Source organism: Triticum dicoccoides, chromosome 2A (assembly GCF_002162155.2).
Source record: "Triticum dicoccoides isolate Atlit2015 ecotype Zavitan chromosome 2A, WEW_v2.0, whole genome shotgun sequence".
NCBI classification, from domain to species: domain Eukaryota; kingdom Viridiplantae; phylum Streptophyta; class Magnoliopsida; order Poales; family Poaceae; genus Triticum; species Triticum dicoccoides.
The window spans coordinates 516,377-535,359 of NC_041382.1; the positions used below are offsets into that span (position 1 = coordinate 516,377).

General features: G+C 43.2%; 3 protein-coding genes across 5 annotated transcripts; 2 read left to right on the forward strand and 1 right to left on the reverse strand.

Moving 5' to 3' along the window:
• Window positions 1-4,261: 4,261 nt before the first annotated feature.
• Window positions 4,262-7,613, forward strand: LOC119352619 (protein YIF1B-B-like). Of its 2 annotated transcripts, none has more exons than XM_037619187.1 (5): window positions 4,262-4,420; window positions 6,230-6,408; window positions 6,499-6,597; window positions 6,761-6,912; window positions 6,998-7,613. In XM_037619187.1, exons 2-5 carry the CDS (start codon window positions 6,232-6,234, stop codon window positions 7,377-7,379), a joined length of 810 nt encoding a protein of 269 aa, XP_037475084.1. In that variant the 5' UTR covers window positions 4,262-4,420; window positions 6,230-6,231; the 3' UTR covers window positions 7,380-7,613. The 2 variants fall into 2 exon arrangements, with proteins under 2 accessions (XP_037475084.1, XP_037475085.1); XM_037619188.1 differs by lacking the exon at window positions 4,262-4,420 and adding an exon at window positions 4,434-4,703.
• A 659-nt stretch (window positions 7,614-8,272) lies between these two features.
• LOC119352620 (ATG8-interacting protein 1-like) lies at window positions 8,273-12,056 on the reverse strand. Of its 2 annotated transcripts, none has more exons than XM_037619189.1 (3): window positions 11,903-12,056; window positions 10,659-11,367; window positions 8,273-8,499 (listed from the first exon to the last, which is right to left on the reverse strand). In XM_037619189.1, the coding sequence occupies exons 2-3, from the start codon at window positions 11,354-11,356 to the stop codon at window positions 8,496-8,498; spliced, it is 702 nt and encodes a 233-aa protein (XP_037475086.1). In that variant the 5' UTR covers window positions 11,357-11,367; window positions 11,903-12,056; the 3' UTR covers window positions 8,273-8,495. The 2 variants fall into 2 exon arrangements, with proteins under 2 accessions (XP_037475086.1, XP_037475087.1); XM_037619190.1 differs by having other exon boundaries at window positions 11,908-12,047.
• Window positions 12,057-12,236: 180 nt separating this feature from the next.
• On the forward strand, window positions 12,237-15,180 carry LOC119352621 (mitochondrial inner membrane protease subunit 2-like). Its single transcript, XM_037619191.1, has 4 exons — window positions 12,237-12,493; window positions 12,603-12,675; window positions 12,766-12,931; window positions 14,743-15,180. Exons 1-4 carry the CDS (start codon window positions 12,355-12,357, stop codon window positions 14,860-14,862), a joined length of 498 nt encoding a protein of 165 aa, XP_037475088.1. The 5' UTR covers window positions 12,237-12,354; the 3' UTR covers window positions 14,863-15,180.
• The last annotated feature ends 3,803 nt before the right edge of the window (window positions 15,181-18,983 follow it).

An 18,983-nucleotide genomic window follows, 5' to 3' on the forward strand; every position in this document is an offset into this window, starting at 1 on the left:
TTACTAGTGTATGGTTGATGATGAGGCTTCCATCTGCTGCTGGCGTTTGCTTCATCAGGGGGCTTCCATTTGCTTCTACCACTTAGTTCTCATTGGGAGAGCGTCTCTGGTTCTTTATCCAAGACACAGAAAATAATGAGACAAGGACCACAAAAGACTCTTGGGTAATATATGGAAAAAAGTTTGAAATAAACCTTGAACTTGTAGTCGAAAACTAAATCAGCACACCGAACTTCAAATCCCGGTCTATTTTCAACCATGAGTGAGTTCCCAAACAGGGATTGTCGACGTGGCATGTTAAATCCTAGGATTGTTGGTTGTGCACTCGACTGGGCCGGCCCATCAGACATGAAGGGAGTTTTTTTTTTCTTAACACGCATGACGTAAAGAGTCTTCTCTTCATTAATCATTAAAGCGCGAAGTAACAAAAACGACTCGGGCTGAATCGAACTTGGGACCTGGCTGAGCCGAGCTCATCCCGCTAGCCAAAAATACAGACAACTAGGAGTGATATAATATGAGGCCAGATGTATTTAAGCACACACCGAAGCGTGGAACTTTGAAAACATCTTTTAGGGGCAAACAAATATTCAAAACATAATCAATTTTGGAAATGTCCGAACAATTTATAAAATGGGAGCACCTTTTGAAAATCCTGAATACTTTACTATATTTTGAGAAAGCAATCAATTTCGAAAAAGCAAACACTTTCTGAAACATAAATATTTTTGAAACCTGAAAAAAAATTTGAAAGTGCGAACACTTTCTGAAAATTGTAAAATTGGGAACAAATTTTGAAACCTGAACAAATGTGTAAAGAAAATGTTTGAGTCATCAAAAAAATATCACGAGTTTAGAATGTATGTGGCATTTAAGAAAAATTGTACAATGTAAAATAATATTCGTGTGATTCAAAAAATGTGCTTGTGACATTAAAAAAAAGTATATAGAATGTACAAAAAGTGTCATACCCTTAAAAGACTATATGTGACATGTGTTTAAAAAAGTGTATACAATTTTTAAAATGTGTAACAATGTAAAAAATATGTTTGTGTAGTTTATGAAATGTTTATTGTCGTTAAAAAAATTTATAATGTGTATCTGGAAAAATATTACCATGTATTCAAAAAAATATTGAAAAATGTATTTAAAAAATTGTACGTAATGTATTTGAAAAATGTCGAAAGTGTCCCAAAAAATATTTTATGTCTGCTAAAAATGTACATCGGGTACTGAAAATAATTAGACGTGTGTAAAAAAGAAAACTAGTTTAAAGAAACAAACTAAAAGCAAAAAAAACAAACAATATGGAGAAAATGAATAAAAAGGAAAAAACAAAAGTATAACGAAGAAAGAAAAACCAGAGAAGAAACAAAGTATAGTAAAGAAAAAACAAAGAAACCTATGAAAAACCAAAGGAAAAACAAACAAAAACAAAAATAAAAAATAAAAATGGAGCAGCACGAGCAACTATGCTAACGGGCCGGCCCAATTCAGTGAATACCAGCTAAATCCTCTCAAGGTTCAAAATTGACCAGGATCAGAGAGTTCGGTGTGCTGATTTCAGGGTTTGAGAGTTCAGGATTCGATTTAGCTTTCATCTACAAGTTCAAGATTTAGTTTGGACTTTTTCCAACATATGGTTGCATCCGTCATCTTGATGTAGAGGTTTGAGGTTATTCTTCTTTTTAAAAAGAAAAGGTTAGTATTCAATCACAACCCTTCTGCTTCGATACAACCCCTTAAATACATCAACGGATGAGATCTCTCCATATTCGTTCATAATAAAGGGTAGGGCGATCTTTTAAAACATACGTCGCCGAGCATGCGAATATGCAGCTTGTGTACATACACAACCCGACATACTTTTTTCACCTTCTTTTTAATTAAAAAAAGTGCACCACTAGAGATTCCAACTCCAACCCTCAAGGTTTACTTCAAGTTCTAGTAACCAACCGGGACAGGTTACTTGCAAATGTAGCTTCGTGAACTTTCAGCCTGGGTTTTTCGAGTTTTTTTAACCCATGTTTGTTCTATTTTTGGGGGGGTTTATTTTTCTTTTTCTTTTTATTTTTATTTTTATTTTTCCTTTTTTATATTTTTCAAATGCATTAACTTTTTAAAACAAAATCAAATTCATGAACTTTTTCTCAAATTTGTGAGTCTTTTTCAATTTTTAACATATTTTTTGCAAACAAAATAGTGAACATTTTTTTTTGCAAATGTGCGATTTTTTTCAAATATGCGAACATATTTTTAAAAATCGATGAACTTTTTTCACATCCGCGAATGCTTGGGCCGGCCCAACAGCCGCCCGATGGGAGTGATGTCGTCACCTAGTAGGGCCAAAGACTAAACATTTTCTTCTTCTTCTTTTATTAATTCATTTATTCATTTTTTTAACTTTATTAATATTTTTGAAACTTTTTCAAAATTTTGAATTATTGTTTGAAAAACTAAAAAATCTTCTTATTTTCAGATATTGTTTACTATTTTAAAAAAACTGGAATTTCAAAAAATGTTCCATTACTCCTAACCACCAGCTGGATAAGACTTTGTCAGCCGCCTTTTCTTGACGCGAGATCGAGGAGTACGAATCGGAGAGCTCCTCTACCGCGGCGAGGCGTGCACTATTTCCGATGCCGAATAAAGAGGCTGAGATCCAGTTCGTGGTATACGACACTAGCGCCTTCGGTGAGAATATCAGGCCGGACTATTTTGTCGACGACGCCCATTGTTTTGAATTTCGACAGCAAAAAAAATTCGCTGACCATCGAAACCAACGCAATTTCCAAAATTCGTAAATTTTGAAATTTGTTTCGCACAAATCAACGAAATTTTTATTTAAATTTGAATAAATTTGAATTTAAACTATTGAGTATATAACTGTTGTCGCAGTAGTAAGACATGAAAGCTGTAGAATTAAGGATCCCACCGCTCTATATACAGAAAACGTAAAAATAACGAAATATTTCAAACGAAATACAAATAATTCGGTCAACCTCGAAATGGTCGAAATTTGACGAAATTTCAGAAATTTAATCGAAATTCAAAACAATGACGACGCCTTCCTCAAGAAGTTGGTCGCCATGGTGCTGAAGCAGAGCTAACGGGAGTAGGAGTTTCAAGTTATTTATACCAAACTTTTACACTTTTATGTAGTTTATCAAATTATAATATAAAATATTATTTTTACATATCGCTTAGTTTAAATAGTATACTTAATCAAGTGAAATTGTGTTGTGTCATTCTCTTGTATATGGTTTAAACATCCATTGTTTTCAAAAAAATAATAATTTGCTAACAGTATGAAAAATAATAATAGTTTTCTTAAATATTTTAGTTGGGATATCTGAAACATCCTATATAATATATATATATATATATATATATCACAATACAAATTTCCGGTGTATGATTTTAATGCAAGTAAACAGAATATTCTAGAGTCCATGACATATTGATGGGATCTTGTCATCGAATCATCATCACCATTATTGGTTACAACTTTTTTTTTCATACTATTTACTGCATGCTTTGGTAGATCCAGCAACCAACCAGTTGGCAGCATGTTATACCGTGGGATTCATATATAAACCCCGCACCCAACGTCGTGGGGTCCGGCAACCAAGCGGTTGGCAACAATGTCATACATAATATTTCGTATTCGTGGGATTCATATATAAACCCCGTAGATCTGATTATCGTGGATAAGATGGCTTATCTTGTCACATTGACGAAATACTGTGCTTTCACGACCAATATTGGCTGGGCGACCACCGATGCCTGATACATGTTGTTGGGGTGGTTGTACCCGAACCTCACGTGGGAGTAGACTATAGGTTGGTGACGTGGCTATCCCACCCATCGATGTGGTCTGTTCTTGGGGTGGAAGACGGTGTTTTAGGTGATAACCGTGGCGATATCGTGTGTCCATGTCAAAGCCCCACGTCCCGGGGCCTCGACTACACTTTATTACCCACATTGTATTACAAGGTGTGTTGGCATGAATATTTCATTCATCTTGTATAAAGAAGCATGTTGGATTTTTATTTATGAAAAAAGGGGGCTCGAATGAATAATCCAACTAACTCCCAAGTAGTGTAGGTTGAGAGAGATTTTCATCGCAAAAAAAAGGTTGAGAGAGATTTGGTTCAAATCAAATTCAAACTCAAACTCGAACTCAACCTAAAGGAAGGAGAAGCAAAGTAAAGCGAGTAAGCAAAGTGGGCTCCTTTTTCCTCCTTGGTTTGGAGGTAACCGACGGCGACAAGGACGGAATAGGAGGACAAGGGCGTGTCCCCTCCTTTCCCTTCCTTGTCCTCTGTCCACATCGCCTCTTCTCGCCGGCCGGCAGCCTCCTCCTCTCCGCCCGCCCGAGCGCCGTTCCCCCTTTGGCAAGAAGGAAGAGAAGAGAAGAGTGAGTCTCGCCCTTGTCCTCCTATTCCGTCCGATTCCCCCTTTGCTTTGCTGTGCTGTGCTTGCCAGAAAGAACAAGGGCGAATCGGATCCGGAAGAAAGAAAGCCCGCCCGTCCGTCCGCAGATAGATCTCATCATCATCATAAATATAAAGATACGACCTTCTTGGCCTGCCCCCTCCCTGTTACCTACCTCGTCGATCTATCGGCGTGGCTCTTCTTGTTGAGTGTTGCAGGACGGACGAGCCAGCGATTGGATTGGATTGGATTGGATTGGATTTTGGGTACCTTTTTTTTTCCTTATCGATCCACGATTCTTTGTTCCCTTTCTGGTTAACGAGTTAGTATGTAGTACTATGTACGTATTATTAGCGAGCGCCTTGTTAGGTTGGATCGATCCAATCTGCTGCACACAACCAAGAGCACATACAGATTTTGCCTCTTCTTCTTCTGCTCTGCTCTGTTCTAGCCGATTTCCTCCTTCTTGTTAGGTAGATGCACAGAGCAGATTATTAGTATGTATGTGCTCCCACACCACAAGATTCCTTCCTTCCTTCCTTGTTCTACACCATACCATGTTTTTCTTTTTTCCCAGTCCAGTTGATTGTATTTGTATGCCTCCCTCATCTTGACATAATAATATGCTTGCTTGGTTTATTATTATTATTATTATTATTATTATTGCTCCTGCTTATTATTCTTGCCCGTAAAGACGGATGTTAGTGTACTACTACTAGTCAAAACTTGAGATAATACTATATGGTTGGATGCACTCACTTGTCCTTAACAAGTCAGACTAGAGGATAATGTTCTTGCCCCTCCCTACTTGTTTCATGACACTTACTCACGGTGCTTGCAGAATTAGATAGATATTCACAATACTTGTACCATGTGTATGTATGTATGTATGTATGTATGTACTCCGTCTCATAATGTAAGACTTTTTTTGACTCTAGTGTAGTGTCAAAAAACGTCTTACATTATGGGACGGAGGGAGTAGTATTTAGCAGCAGATGCAAAGAAAGAAAGAAAACAACATAATGCTAGCTAGGCTAGGCTAGGTGTACTTACTCAAACTCACATCTAGGAATGATGGTTCTGAGCTTGCATATCCTTTACCAACTCAACTGCTTGCTATTTCCACGTCTTTCTTTACTCATATACATACATACAGTCAATAACCGGAAAACAGTTAGCTAATCCTCCTCTGTCGCTAAACAAACAGTTAGCTAATCCTCCTCTGTCGCTAAACAAACAGTTAGCCATAGAGGATCATAATGGTATATCTTTGTGTACTATCGCTAAACAAACAGTTCTTCAAGGTGCAAGTTTCTGCAGATATTTCACATTTATCATGGGCAGACTTCATAATTATATGAATATATAGCAGTATGGGTGGCAGATATTATACCACATGCTCTGTACAATTTCGCTGTCATCTTTAGAAATTTTCACTTGTTTACACTACATATGGTAGAACAATTGAGATGCTATATTGATCTGTTGTGCGATGTGTTCTGTTGAAAATTTCTAGGAATTATTTGAATGGCATGACTAGTGCTTAAGTAATTGAAATTACTACCCTGCCTGGAAGTATCCAAGACCAAGATAAACTCTGTTCCCCCTTGTCTTATCATGTACCTGTTGGTTTTGCACGGTTGCACCTTATGTTATGTTATCCTTTAATTTAATATAATAATGCCGTGTTGACATTTTACTTCAGTTAATTTTCTACGGCCACCGTGCATATGTCAATATCCATTTATCAATTCGCATTGGATTTATTATAACTCTGCTTCCTTCTATGCAGCCATGTATGATAACTACAGAAATCCCCATCCTCCCGGGATGCAGATGCCCCCACCAAACCCTCAGCCTGGCCCATATGACAATCCATTATATGGCGCAAGCTCAGGCCTGATTAAAACTGGGTTAGGAGTATATGGGGAGAAGTTCCTCGGCTCCAGTTCAGAATTCATGCAGAGCAATGTAAGGAGCCTCCAAAGAACATTGATCTCCCTGGTGTTTCAAATCGCTTATGTATTCTCTCTAAATTATTTATTGGCTCTACTCTTGCAGATCAGTAGATACTTCTCCAACCCACAGTACTACTTCCATGTGAATGATCAGTATGTCAGGAACAAGTTGAAAGTCATACTGTTCCCGTTCCTTCACAGGGTATATTTGTCTTTCCCATCTACACTGGATATGTATCTTGTTCTTCTGTCTATATATCGGGTGTACTGAAATATGTTCCGTCTTTCCTAGCTGCGCTGGATATGTTTCTGGTTCTTTTATCTATCTGGTGTACTGAAATAGATTATTTGCAATGATTTTTCAGGGGCACTGGACCCGGATAAGTGAGCCTGTTGGTGGCCGGTTGTCATACAAACCTCCAATGTACGACATAAATGCGCCAGATCTGTACATCCCTTTCATGGCGTTTGGTACCTTCATTATTCTTGCAGGCTTCACACTGGGCTTCATGGGAAAGTGCGTTTTTTTTTTAACTTTCTTCAGCCAAAAAACAGTGACACTTCAAAATCACAGTTCCTAATGCACTTGAACCCGTATGCAGGTTCACTCCAGAAGCCATAAACCTTCAGTTCACAAGAGGGCTGATCGGATGGGGCCTACAGATCGTGTTCCTGAAAGGGCTCCTCTACTCGATGGGCGGTGGCGAGGTGCCGCTGCTCGACCTGGTAGCCTACAGTGGGTACCTGTTCGCAGGGCTCTCCCTGGCCATCGTCGCTCGGCTCCTATGGGCCTACTCATACTACGTGATGATGCCGTGGATGAGCCTGTGCATGGGGATTTTTTTGGTGAGGACGATGAAGCGGGTGATCTTCACGGAGATGCGGGGCAGCGAGAGGCACTCGACGCGGCAGCACTACTTCCTGCTCTTCATGGCCATCGTGCAGTTCCCCCTCTTCTTCTGGCTCGGCAGCATAGGCGCATGAGATAGTCTTCTCTGTAAATTTGGCACTAGAAAAAGCAACCACCTGTGAAGCTTAGGCACATCCAGTAGCTTGTGCAGGCTCTCTGAGCATCATCATATATGTTTTGTTGACAGGGGTTTTTGTGTTTGGTTTTGTATAAAGTTGTGAATTTTGCAGTCGGTCACCATTTTGTAGTATGTTTGTTGGAATGGTCTCAAGTATATTCATATACATTGTTTATGTTATATATGTTTCTTTGTATGCTGTTGGATCTACCCTAGTTCACTCATCCTACTTAACTGGCATTGTTTGAATGTTCACTCAGTGAAAGTATATGCCAGCTTCAGTCTGTCATTTGGTAGGTGCAGAGTATATATATATACTGTCAGAAAATTCACCACATAAGTATGCATATTATTTCTGTTATTCCATTGTATCTGGATTTTTTGATTTCCTCAGAGTTTTGGTCCAACAGCTTTTCTCAAAACAAGACAAACAAAATTGTATTTTGTTTATAAACTGATTTTCTTTGGATTTTTGGTGAGGTATCCAGATTTACGCGTGATAACTATCCGTGCAGAAAAAAAATGAGACGCGTGCAATGTATGAAATGAATTAGCAACAAGTGAACAAGTACTTAACAACGTTTAATGGATAAATTCTGAACGACCAAAAACAGAGCTTTGGAGGGAACACAAAAGCAAAATAGGTTCCCAGAATTCATTCTCAAGCACGACAACAAACGCTGTTGTCATGGATTTCACAGCATGCAGTTGCACATTCCAACAACCATTCGTCAAAAATGAGTAGTAGAAACTTGAAAGGGCGCGCCGTTCGTATTAAACAGTGCAAAGGTCCGATGCAAAAAAAAAAAAAAAACAGTGCAAAGGTACGACGACTATGGGTACAAGAGCAAGAAGAAACTTTGGCATCTCAGAAGCCTGGCAACAAGCAAATACCCTGTCAAACTTAATATATTATTACAACTAGAGATCCCTTTCGTCATTGTCACGAATCATATTGGCATGGCCATCTTCTTGGTTATAATGACTTCCAGGGCGATCTGTGAAGACTCATCAGAGATTGTATCGAGGAAGAAGACCACAAACAGACCCACCAGTCCAGGGGATCAGATCATCAACTGACAACAGAACAGAGCCTCAGTCAGCAACAAAAACATAACGATTCACAGATGGCAACGGACATCAGGAATTATCATCTCTAATCTAAATTTTGTCATCAAGACGATATCAGTGTGAGCTAATATAATAGAATTATATGGTCAAAAAAATATAATGTAACAATAAGAAAGAAGGTAATATACCTATCATATTGCTTCTTACTAGATAACTCATTAAAGAAAATAGTCTGACCAGTTAGGACACTGTTAAAGGTTAAGGACCTGGGTGAACTGTATGTTTAACACGTACTACTAGGAAGACTTGAAAACAAAACAAACTAAATGATGAGAAACAAAATGTTAATGCAAGAAGGTATATTACTGACTCAACATGTTTGCTGCCACGTTTATATTTACAGTGGAATACTTCGTAGTATCATTTTCTTAACTTGTATGCGGTCAGTAAATTGGTTCTTCTCATTAACATTGGTACCATATGAGAACAGTGTTAATGACAAGAACCAATTTACTGACAGCATACAAGTTAAGTAAATGATACTACGGAGTATTCCACTGTAAATATAAACGTGGCAGCAAACATGTTGAATCAGATAGAGATGAGAACTGGGTGTCCTAATGTTGCAAAAAAGAGAAACTTGGCACACTGCCGGTGTAAACTAACTTGATATCTAAGGTGCTGAAATAGCATCCACCACTTTTAGGCAGACTAACCACTCACATCATAAAAAATGGGTAAGAATCCCACTTTATGTACCATATAAACTGTAAACTGATAGTAACCATTTCAGTATCCATACTTACTTCAAAAGGTAGCAACCAAAAAGAAAATCTCATTATCCGTACTAAGTTCATTCCAAGTTCAGCAAAATCAGTGATTGCTGTGAATATTTAACAGTCACTGTTTCGTAGTTCGTACTGAACCAAAGTGAAATCAGGATCAAATCCTACTTTGCTGTAAACGGATGTATATTTGCTGTCTGGTATGCAATATTGAACATGGGTAAAAATAGCAACGAAAAGTTACCTCATTATCCGTACTAAGGTCATGCTAAATGAAGCAAAATCAGTGGGTGGTGTGAATACTTAATACGTAATTCATACTGAAACCAAAGCTGTATCTCACAAATCACAACAGTTCTTCTACTGCTCATTTTAAACATGCCACACAACATCTCTATAAACTTTAAACAAAAACTGCGCCCTGCTAACAGGGGGAGATGCTGGGCCATGAAGAAGGAATAAACTGCCCAGGAGATGTAACAGGGAGTCCAATCAACCTTCAGGTCCATTACTGAGCAAGGAAAAACAGAAAGAGTACCCTACTGCACAAAATAAATTTTGCTAGTACTGCTCGAAAGCAACAGTAACATGCACATTAGTGACAATACTTAAAATGACTGGTTAGAATATTTAATAGTGAAGCCAATATTTCATAATTCATACTAAGCCAGTGTGAAATCTGAATCAAATCCAATTTGCTGTTTTTTATGCAATAATGAACATCAATGAAAATGGCAGCAAAAAATTAACTCATTATCTGTAACATTTAATACATAATCAATATTTAGCAGTGTACATACAGTTCTTGCCAAATGAAGCAAAATCAGTGACTGGTGTGGATATTTAATACATAATACATCTCACGATTTCATAACCAATGAACTATTCAAACAGTTCTTCTACTGCTCAATTTTAATCATGCCCCATTATATCTCTAAAATACCATCAATAGTTACACCCCACTAACTTAGTAACAAAGAAAAGATATCAATGCACATACGTAATTTCAGGAAGCATGTGCACGTGATGTTCTAACAGTGGGGAGAGGTGCAGGGCCATGATAAAAGATCAGGAGGTGTAACAGGGAGTTCAATGAGTTTTCAGGCACATAATTGAGTGAGGAAAATCAGAAAAGAGTAGCTTACTGCACAAAATGGATTTCTCTAGTACTGCTGAAAGAAACACTAAGCTGAGGAGAGAATAAAGCAACAGAGCAAGCAACTAACATGCACATTACTGACCATATTGAACAACTGTAATGTACACTGCTAAATACGGAAAGAGCTACACTGCATATTATTTCCAAAATATGATATTGACTCAACCATAAGAAACATGAATCATAGTTGAAAAGAGACAATAGCTCCATGTGTACATACCTGACTGCTGAGCGAGAGCGCCATTTAAGGCAGCTCATGTGCAACTTGTCTTTGCGCCACAAGATGACAAGGCCAACCAGGGCAGCCACAACCACGGCACCCCAGAGATGATTAGTCTCCTTAGCTTGGTCATACAGGCATGACATGTGCTTCTTCAACCAGCACTGGCAGGGGGCACCAGAGCCGCCACGCCCCTTGCTGCTGCTGCTGCCGCTGTCCAGAGGAGGCGCATCAACTTTGTCCTGGGAATCATCATCATCATCATCATGGACAACGTAACCATCTTGGGTGTGGAACTCAGCCGCATCACCCATCATCATCTCGGCATCATGTACCGACAGGCTCTTCCCCTCATCATAGTACTTGACCGTCTCGGACCCATCATCATAGCCTCCTCCCACGTTCTTGAAGCCAGCATCTTCCACGCTGGTACTTTCCTGGGGCTCGAGCAGGGCGGTCTCTATGGGCAGGTTCTCGTGCTCGCTGGGGGGGAACACGAAGTGGTCCGACATGAGCAGCGTGCTGGACGAGCCGCGGCCGTCGTTGCCGTCGCCGAGCCTCTTGCCCTCTGCTGCTCCTTGTGGCCCGCTGGGCGCAGCCGCGTAGGTGGACGCGGTGAGCGTGACCACCTCCCAGTCGGCCCCCCGGGTGGCGCCTTGGTCCACTTGCACTGGCACCTCTTTCTCGCTGTCAGACATGGCCACAGAACCTGGTTATTTGCAGAAGAGCGGGTTGAGCATAACAGAACCGTGGATAATCGACGGCATCACACAAACATACTCCCTCTGTAAACTAATATAAGAGCGTTTAGATCACTATTTTAGTAATCTAAACACTCTTATATTAGTTTACGGAGGAAGTATAAGATAATCAGTCAGTTGCATGATAGAGCAGCAAGTAGGGTGAATCAAGCCCTGCCTACTCATCCGTGAGTGGCGTGCAGTGAAAGAAAGAAAGCATGCCTATTGCATCAACTAGAATGATTTAATTAGAGGGTAAAGAAACGGCAGTCAATGATGAATGCCTATTGCACATCCATTCATCCATCCACCAAACCATCCATCCGAATCAATCATACATACATACATACATACATACTAGAGTACAAGGAAGGAAGGGATTCTTTCTTTTCTTGGTGGCGGGGATCAGATCCATCCGCGGCGCACAACCTAACCACATGAGAGGAGAAGGAGATGGAGGTGGAGGGGGGATCGATCCTACCGAGGGAAGCGGGGGCTTATTACCTTACCGACAAGGAAGGAAGGACGGACGGACGGACGGGAAGATCTCCGGTGCGCTCCGCTCCGCCGCAGTCGACTCCGGTGGGGATGGGGGTGGATTCTTTCTTTTCTTTTCTCTCTCACATCTCACATCTCACAGGACAAGAGCAGAGGAGAGATGGGTGGGGAAGGAAGCCAACCGCCTAGTACGAGGCTGACGTCGCGGCCCCACAGCACAGCAGCCAGGCGGTTTGACTTTTTAAAATTGTTCTACTCCACGAAAGAGTTGTAAGAAAGTCGGTAAATAAATAAAGGAAAAAAGAAAAAGACAAGACAAGAAACAAAGTTGGGTTTTTTCCTTGCTGCAGAATACGTACTCCTCGCCCCCCCCGCCGCCGTCGCCGTCGCCGCCTCGCTGTTGACGGCGAGCAGCCGCGTCTCAGCGGCGTGGGAGGGAGGGAGGGCTCGCTCCGGGCATGGCTTGGGCGGCGCTGAGGCCGGTGGTGAAGGCCTGCATCGGCGGCTCCCTCATCGGCATCACCGTCTCCGACCGCTACTTCTCCGTCGCCGCCGTCCACGGCGGCTCCATGCGCCCCACCTTCGACGGAACCACAGGTAAGTGCCCCCTTCCCCCCTCCCCGTCCACACGCACGCACAACCCACCACCGGACCGGACCGGCCCGGATTCCTCGCCGATTTCTGACCGCCGGAGTGACGCCGGCAGGTGGGCGCGAGTACGCGGTGGTGAAGCGGAGCCCCCTCTACGACTACTCCCGCGGCGAGGTCGTCGTCTTCGTGTAAGAAACCTCATGCTTTTCTGAATCCTGTGATTTCGATACTGAATCTTGACAGGTGGTTCTCTGATGGTGCTGTATGTGTGTATGCAGGTCGCCGGCGGACCACCGGAGCAGGACGATCAAGAGGCTGATTGGGCTGCCCGGCGACTGGGTCAGCGTCCCGGACAAGGAGGAGATCCGGCAGATTCCCGAGGGCCACTGCTGGGTGGAAGGGGACAATGGCACCGCCAGCTGGGACTCGAGATCCTACGGCCCTGTAAGAAACACATTATCCTCTTCTCCCTTGGAAATTTCCTCCGCGGCATCTGGTCAGGCAAAACTGCGATATATCGGTATCACCGTGCGCTCAACCGCATAATATTGGTGGCTGGCAGCATAAGCAGTGTTCATGATTTTATTAAAGGCGATGCAAAAGCGGTTCCTTTGTAATGCGCGGTGCTACCAGTGCTGCTGCTAGCTTAATCATTTGGTCAGATAAAAAGATTGATATATAGCTTAATTATTTAGCACCTGGTACAAACAGTATTTCTTTTGGGTCATCTTGATAGACAAAACTGCAATTTAGTATCACCGTAGGTAGTTGTACATATATTGGTGACTGATGGAACTGCTCCCTTGAATCTTTTAGTATTTCTTTCGGGTCATCTTGATAGCCGAAACTGCGATCTAGTATCACCCTAGGCACTTGTCCATATATTGGTCACTGATGGCATCAGTGTTGATGCTTCTCAAGGCGATGATTCCTTGTAATGTCTAGTGCTACCAGTTGCTGCTGCTGCTGGCATTGCTGAACCACAATTCGTATTTGTTGCCAATGTTGGATCAGCAAAATTTAGGTGGTTAAAAATAAATAAAACAGAGCACAAAATCATATTTTTGTATCGGTAGCAGCTGGTGGTGAAAGTCTGCTCTATAACTGTATTATACTCCTCTGCTCTATAACCATATTTTTGTATCGGTAGCAGCTGGAGTAAAACAGAGCACAAAAACAGAGCTTCCTTGTAGTATTCCTCTGTTTATATCTTCCGCTTTGATCTAGCTGCAGTTTGTGTTGGTGCTATTTTTTATGCTGCTATGGTGTCATGTTCATTTGGTTACTGTCACTGTTGATGGACTACAGTTGACCTGCAGTCTGAAATTCATCCAAATCCAGAATGCTGGTTTGTCTTTTGGTATTTTTGGTTTAACAAGCACCAGCACACATGCTAGGGAAACTTGCATTTGTGGCTGATGTTTAATTCCATGGCATTATTAGCACCTGGCACAAACAAGTCAAACCCCTCTTTGTTTTGGATGAAAAAAGCCAATCTATTGCATTGAGACCCAAATATCATCCGCTATGGTTCAGATTTATACATGAAACTGCTCCATTGTTCGGAGTGTCTTTATCTTGCATTGCCATCCTATACCTCTTCTTATGCATCCTTGTTGTATTCCTCTGTTTATATCTTCCGCTTCGTTCTAGCTGCAGCTTGTAATGTACTAAAAGGAAAACGTATCGCACTTGTGTTGGTGCTATTTCTTATGCTGCTATGGTGTCAAGTTCATTTGGTTGCTGTCACTGTTCATGGACTACATACAGTCCACCTGCAGTTTGAAATTCATGCAAATCCAGAATGCTGGTTTATCTTTTGGTATTTCTGGTTTAACAAGTGCCAGCACACAGGCTAGGGCAACTTACATTTTGTGGCTGATGTTAAGTCAGGAAAACGTGATTTCTTGGGTTGCACAATTTTGGGTCGGAAAACAGAGCTTGATATCAGCAGCAGATGCTGCATATCAGCCATAGTTTTGACCGTTTATTATCTGGCCGTATGCTGATTTTGTTGTCCTCATAAAAGAATTTACACAAAAAGCATCCCGTGACACCAGCCTATTGACCGTTCGCTATCTGACCATGTACTGTTAAGTTTGATATCCTTTTTCATGACGGAGTTTAGACAAAAACATCTTCCACACAGGCCTCATGACAGAATTTAGACAAAAAACACTCACAATCAACCATACATAGTCCTGGCAATGAGTGATGGGCATATTTATTATCCTTTTGTTGTGTGCTGCATGCAGGTGCCGCTTGGTCTGGTTCAGGGGAGGGTGACGCACGTGTTGTGGCCGCCCAGCAAGATGGGCCGCGTCGACAAGAGGGTGCCGCCGGAAGGAAGGGTCATGCCGCAGCGAAATCTTTAGTCCATGTCTCTTCCTTGCTGGGTTGCTTTCTCCCGCAGTTTTGTTCGTTGTTGCCGGACATCATGTACCAATGTGGCAGGAGGAAGACATTGGGCTCCTCCGCCTTCCGAGTGTAGCACAACTTTTGGTATAAGACTTCATCCATTGTAAGGGAAGCATAGCTTTTGGTAGCAGCCTGCTAGGCTAGGGTAGGTGCAGGCCAGGCAAATTTTTGGTTAGATGTGTGATGCATTGTAACTTCTATATTTATTTTCTACTGAATAATGTAGTTGATATGGAAAGAAGAGATGTCAACACATATATTTGAATTGAGGCTGAGCTCCTGTGAAAAGAAACATCTTATATTATTGGCATTTAACAAACGCTTATATTATTTGGTTGTGAGGCAAATGTCTCTATCCCCGCCTGCTGCTGCTGCTGAAACATGGGCTCGCTGATTCAGTTCCGGAGCAGGAGCAACGATGGTGGGAGGGCATCCCCTGATTCCGTGGCCGGGCATCGGCCCCAGCCGCTGGTGTCGCACCAGCAAATTGAATGAGATGTCTTTGGTCGTTTCAGTCCGCCCAGAACAAGTGCAAGCAGATGTAAGTTGACATCTTGAGGGTTCTTACAAAACAAAGGATATGGAGGTATTTGTTCTGCTGCTATATATGATCTACCGCTACCTAATGATGCAATATTTTCATCTTTTTTCTCTTATTAAATGCAGGGAGGGGGTTGTTAGAGATATCAGGTCCTCTGAATACTACTAGGCCTGCTGCAATGCCAATGCCAATGCCAATGCTGCAAGTATGTATGTTTACCCATTACTCGACAAACTGGATGCATGCATTACTCTTTCGTTATCCTTGTCTCACTATGTCTCCTGTTGTTTTGGCTCAAGGACCAGAGCTGCTTCCCCAATTAAACCAAGTGCGTGCTTGTAGCAAACGGAGCCCCCCTGATCTGATGAACCAAATGAAACAGACCCCATCCCTGATGAACCTCTAGGAAATGGAAGCAAACACCAGTAACAGATGGAAGGCCACAGATGGAGGATACCAGCAACAAAAATGTAAATATCATCCCTTCACAGTTTTGCTTGTTATGCCAGCCTCCTTGCACCTTCCATTTATTCTAATCCGAATGTGGAACAGGGAAAGGTAAAAGCAGCTCAATTTGTCGGTTCAAGTTATCCTAAAGAGAGGAGCTAAAGTCAACATATATATAGTCAAACACTAGAGTTCTGCTACGATACTATTTGGAAGAAAATTAACTGCATGTTGATATTTGGTAGGATATCAATTATGCATTAATTATTTGGTTAGCACATACAGTAGGTATTGTTAGAGTTATAATATAAGTCATGTACCCCTTTGTATTTATCCTGTTGTATAAGGGGTTTCCTGCATATGTTCCACACCTGTACATGTATATATACCGGCCTATGGCCTCATGGGAATACTAGTTGCATATTTCCTAACATGGTATTAGAGCCCTAGGGTTTTTTTTCGCACGCCGCAACTCGTGCTCGATCCCGTCGTGCACGGCCGTTTCCGTTTCCTTCTCTCCGGACGACCGCTGCTGCTTCCTCTCCTATTCTGCTCCGGTGGAATCTTACCCATCCATCCACGCCAGGTCCTGATCCGCCGCCCCGGCCTGAAGCATCCACGCTCGCCGGCCTCCTCAGCACGCGCTGGGGCGCTGCTTCTTCTTCTGGACGCCACAGCCGCCACGTGGTCTGCAAGGTCGGGCAGACTAATCCGACCGCTCGCTGTTGGCCTGTGACGGCCCGCCTGAACCTGACGTGTGCATGTACAAGTCTCATCCCAATGTGTGCTTGTTCACATGCGGCTGCTGCACCATCTTCCTCCCGTGAAGGCCCGTGACGTGGTGCACTAGCCTCCCCCACTTGATTCTGCTCCGCCGCCGCCTACTGATTCCGATCTGATTTGCTCGGCCGCTGTGTTGGCTGTTTGACTGGTTGCCTTCCGATAAAAAAAAGAAGAAAAAAAAGGAAGCATCATGTCGTCGGGTACAATTTCCTCTCCACACTGTCCGCTGATTTTGGAAAGCGTACCCTACACTGATCCTGTCTCGCATATGCGCTTTTCCTCGGTGCTTGGTGCTCGTCAGCCTGTGACGTCGTCCGCTACGGCATCTTCCGCCTATTGTGTTGGTCACTCCTCCGCGACTCTTCTCCCGACCTCTGCACATGGTGACCGTCGCTCTACGTCGACTCCTCTCGCGACTTTCACTGGTAGTGCTGGTGCATATGGTTCCGTCGACTCCGCCTCGCACAGGCGTCTTCCATTGACGATTGACGCTTGTCTACATACGGCCTCATCTCCTCCACCAGCCTGTGTGGATACTACTGGTCATGCTACACCGCCACATCTAGCGGCTTCCACAGGTGGTGGTGGCCGCTTCTCTCCCGGTGCTCCCGGTGCTACTGCGTCGACTACTTCAGCTGTGTACTTCATTGAGGAGGAGATTGCGCGACTTCGCGCCCTGCTGGTTGCCTCAGACTCTCTATTGTCGGGCGCATCTACGTCGACCTCTTCAGTTGCGCCCCTGACCGAGCAGGAGATTGTGCGAGTTCGATGCTTGCTAGCTCCATCCTCCGGTTCTCCATCGACAGGTTCTGCTGGTTCTGCTGCTGACTCTTCTGGCATTGTGAGACCACCTTCTACACAAGCAGGTACATCTCCGTGGATTCTTGATACTGGAGCATCTTTTCATATGACTCATGATTCATCCACTCTGTCCTCTACTCGACCTCTCGATTCTCCTGTTCATGTTCTTACTGCTGATGGTACCTCTCTCCCGGTTATTGGCCGAGGCATTCTTAGCACTTCTTCTTTTCATGTTCCTGATGTTGCTCATGTTCCCCGACTTACCATGCAGCTCATTTCTGGTGGACAAATTGTTGACTCTGGTTGTCGTGTCATTCTCGACTTTGACTCTTGTTCTGTTCTGGACCGCCATACTGGTACTCTCCTTGGTGCCGGTCCTCGACGTCGTGACTCTCAGGGTCTCTAGGAGCTTGACTGGCTTCATCTTCCGTCCGCTGCTGCTGCCGCCAGTCTCTCCTCCTCTGTTGCCTTGTCTACCAGCTCTTTTCAGCAGTGGCATCATCGCCTTGGTCACCTATGTGGCTCTCGTCTCTCATCCTTAGTTCTACGTGGTCTTCTTGGATCCGTCTCCGGCGGTGTGTCTTTAGACTGTCATGGCTGTCGGCTTGGTAAACAGGTCCAGTTACCTTATCCTCACAGCGACACTGTGTCTCAGCGTCCTTTTGACCTTGTTCACTCTGATGTCTGGGGTCCAGCTCCCTTTTCCTCGAAGGGAGGTCATCGCTACTATATTATCTTCATAGATGATTTCTCTCGGCACACATGGATATATTTTATGTCTTCTCGTAGTGAGGTCTTATCTATCTATAAGCATTTTGCTGCCATGGTCCACACTCAGTTCTCTACGCCTATTCGTGTGTTCTGTGCTGACTCTGCTGGAGAGTATATCTCCAAGATGTTGCGTGGAGTTCTTGCCGAGCAAGGTACTCTTGCTCAGTTCTCTTGTCCTGGTGCTCATGCTCAGAATGGCGTGGCTGAGCGCAAGCATCGTCACCTTCTTGAGACGGCTCATGCGTTGATGATCGCCGCCTCTCTTCCACCTCATTTTTGGGCCGAGGCTGTTTCCACTTCCACCTATCTCATCAACCTTCAGCCTTCCACTGCTTTGCAGGGTGGCGTTCCTTTCGAGCGTCTCTTTGATCGTTCTCCTGATTACTCGGCGCTTCGTTTGTTTGGTTGTGTTTGCTATGTTCTTCTAGCCCCTCGTGAACGCACCAAACTGTCCTCTCAGTCTGTTGGGATGAGCATAAGGGCTATCGTTGTTGTGATCCTATCGGTCGTCGGATGCGTATTTCTCGGGATGTAACTTTTGGTGAGTCTCGTCCTTTCTACCCGCGTCCATCTTCCTCAACCTTTTCAGTGGAGGATATCTCTTTCCTCACTTTTCCTGACACACCTCCCTCTGTGCCCAGTATTCCTATTCCTCGTCCTGCTGTTGCAGATCCGACGCCATCCTCTCCTACAGATTCTTCTCCACCTTCATCACCGCCACATTTCCCATCTCCA

What these genes read in the sequence shown, in the direction of transcription:
- LOC119352619 (XM_037619187.1), top strand. Translation starts at nt 6,232, where the DNA reads ATGTATGATAACTACAGAAATCCCCATCCTCCCGGGATGCAGATGCCC. An exon ending in CAGAATTCATGCAGAGCAAT is followed by an intron (nt 6,409 to 6,498) that starts GTAAGGAGCCTC and finishes CTACTCTTGCAG; the next exon opens with ATCAGTAGATACTTCTCCAA. An exon ending in ACACTGGGCTTCATGGGAAA is followed by an intron (nt 6,913 to 6,997) that starts GTGCGTTTTTTT and finishes ACCCGTATGCAG; the next exon opens with GTTCACTCCAGAAGCCATAA.
- LOC119352620 (XM_037619189.1), bottom strand. Translation starts at nt 11,356, where the DNA reads ATGTCTGACAGCGAGAAAGAGGTGCCAGTGCAAGTGGACCAAGGCGCC.
- LOC119352621 (XM_037619191.1), top strand. Translation starts at nt 12,355, where the DNA reads ATGGCTTGGGCGGCGCTGAGGCCGGTGGTGAAGGCCTGCATCGGCGGC. An exon ending in GGCGAGGTCGTCGTCTTCGT is followed by an intron (nt 12,676 to 12,765) that starts GTAAGAAACCTC and finishes GTGTGTATGCAG; the next exon opens with GTCGCCGGCGGACCACCGGA. An exon ending in ACTCGAGATCCTACGGCCCT is followed by an intron (nt 12,932 to 14,742) that starts GTAAGAAACACA and finishes TGCTGCATGCAG; the next exon opens with GTGCCGCTTGGTCTGGTTCA.